This window comes from Cupressus sempervirens, chromosome 3, assembly GCF_028749045.1.
Source record: "Cupressus sempervirens isolate cs-2001-9-10 chromosome 3, ASM2874904v1, whole genome shotgun sequence".
NCBI lineage: Eukaryota > Viridiplantae > Streptophyta > Pinopsida > Cupressales > Cupressaceae > Cupressus > Cupressus sempervirens.
In genome coordinates, this window is record NC_143120.1 from 99,285,124 (window position 1) to 99,287,305 (window position 2,182).

The window sequence follows — 2,182 nt, forward strand, 5'->3', positions numbered from 1 at the left end:
ATTTCACTGAAGAAGGATACTACTCAGATCCGAATATGCGTCGATTTCATATGCCTGAATGCAGTCACGATCAAGGATCCTTTCCCAATTCCATTCACAGACAGCATTCTGGAGAAGGTCGCCAGACATGAAATTTACTCCTTTATGGACGGTTTCTCCGAATACAATCAGATCTTTATAGCAGAGGACAAATTGAAGACAACGTTTGTCGTCGAAGATGGGGTCTATGCGTACAATCGGATGCCATTCGGGTTGTGTAACGCACCGGCCACCTTCCAATGGATTATACTACATATCTTCAACAGGATGTCTGTGGGAAACTTCAAAGCATTCCCGAACGATTGGTCAGTATTCAATGCACAGGACAGACACCTGGCACCACTTGGTGAATGCATGGAGAGATGTCGCAAGGCGCGACTAGCGTTGAATCCCAAGAAGTGCAGATTCATGGTTCCGCAGGGAAGACTGCTCGGACACATTGTTTGTAAGGAAGGATTGAAGACCGAGCTGGACAAAGTGAGATTCATTCTCGAAATGCAGTCATCCACTAATGTGACAGAGGTAAAGTCTTTTCTCGGACATATAGGCTATTACAGGGGATTTATCAAAAAATTTGCCAAGGTGTCGTACCCACTAGATAGGTTAACTTGTAAAGAAGAATCATTTAGATGGGACAAAGAGCAAGACGAGGCATTTGAAGGGCTGAAGGTATGACTGGCTACTGCACCCATCTTGGCGTATCCGGATTGGAATAAAGAGTTTCATGTTCATGTGGATGCCTCCAATTATGCGATCGGAGCGACCCTGGCACAGACAAGTAGCCACGGGCTGGATCACCCGATATACTTTGCCAACCGGTTGTTATCAAAAGCAGAGCAGAACTACAGCACGACTAAACGAAAAGCATTGGGAATGGTCTATGTTGTGCAAAAAAATTGTCATTACTTGCTCACTATGCCCTTCGTGTTCTATGTTGATCACCAGGCCTTGTTGTACATGATTAATAAACCAGTCATCCAAGGAAAGATCAGCAGATGGCTACTTCTGTTGCAGGAGTTCACTTTCAAAATCATTGTCCGACCAGGAAAAAAACGTCAACGTTGACCACCTGCCACGGATCAAAACAGGGGAACTAGCGAAGGGTGTGAATGACGACTTTCCTGACGCACAGCTGTTTTAGATTGCGATACTGCCAGAATGGTACAGGAGTATCGGCGAGTACCTATCAACGGGACAATTCCCCACTGGGATGTCACCAAGTGAAAGGTGCAAGTTGATAATTAGGAGTCGTACCTTTCAATTGATCAACGGATTGCTCTACAAAATGGGGCCGGATCATATTCTTTGGCGCTATGTTAGAAGAGGAGATATCCGGGTGTTAAAAGAAGCACATGAGGGTCCCGCGGGCGGACACATGGGACCGGACACCACTGCACAGAAGGTATTGCTCGCAGGTCTCTAGTGGCCGACAATGTTCAACGACGCACAGGAATGGATAGTCGGATGTGACACTTGCCAACGAGCCGAAAAGCCGCTAAAGAGAGATTTCATGCCACTTAACCCCTCCCATGCGCAGGAACTTTTTAAGCGATGGAGATTAGATTTCATTGGACCCTTGCGGGTAAGCAAGACTCAACGGTGCCGGTACATCATTATCGCAACAGAGTACCTAACCAAGTGGGCGGAGGCACAGGCATTACCAGATAACTCGGCTGTCAGCACCGCAAAGTTTATTTATGAACAGATCATTACCAGGTATGGAATTCTGTTGCAATTAACAAGTGATAAGGGAGGAAATTTTGTTAATCATGTCATTTGACTGCTCACCACCCAGTTCAAGATTTATCATTCACTATCGAGTTCGTATTACCCGAGAGCAAACGGACAGGACAAGGCTACAAATAAAATCTTAGTATCAATCATCTACAAATCCTACGTGGTTGAAAGTGCAAATTGGGAGGAAAACTTACCCGCCGCCCTTTGGGCTTACTGCATGGCGTACAAAGTAACAACAGGACACACACCATTCCAATTAATGTTTGGACAAGACGCGGTAGTACCAACGGAATTCATGATTCCAAGCCTACGAATAGCACTGAAAAACAAGCTAGGTGACATCAAAAGCTTAAAGGAGCGACTAAATAATCTGAATAAGCTCGAGGAGAAGCGATTGTTGGCGTAG

At 45.5% G+C, this 2,182-nt stretch overlaps 1 protein-coding gene across 1 annotated transcript; it reads left to right on the forward strand.

Moving 5' to 3' along the window:
- The first annotated feature begins 1,324 nt into the window (after positions 1-1,324).
- Positions 1,325-2,182, forward strand: LOC149564973 (uncharacterized). Its single transcript, XM_089816256.1, has 3 exons — positions 1,325-1,441; positions 1,577-1,755; positions 1,876-2,182. The coding sequence occupies exons 1-3, from the start codon at positions 1,325-1,327 to the stop codon at positions 2,180-2,182; spliced, it is 603 nt and encodes a 200-aa protein (XP_089672382.1).

Excerpts from the sequence above, each read along its gene's own strand:
- LOC149564973 (XM_089816256.1), top strand. The coding sequence starts at position 1,325 with ATGGGGCCGGATCATATTCTTTGGCGCTATGTTAGAAGAGGAGATATC. Across the intron at positions 1,442-1,576 it reads CGGACACCACTGCACAGAAG|GAACTTTTTAAGCGATGGAG; the intron begins GTATTGCTCGCA and ends TCCCATGCGCAG. Across the intron at positions 1,756-1,875 it reads TATGAACAGATCATTACCAG|AGCAAACGGACAGGACAAGG; the intron begins GTATGGAATTCT and ends GTATTACCCGAG.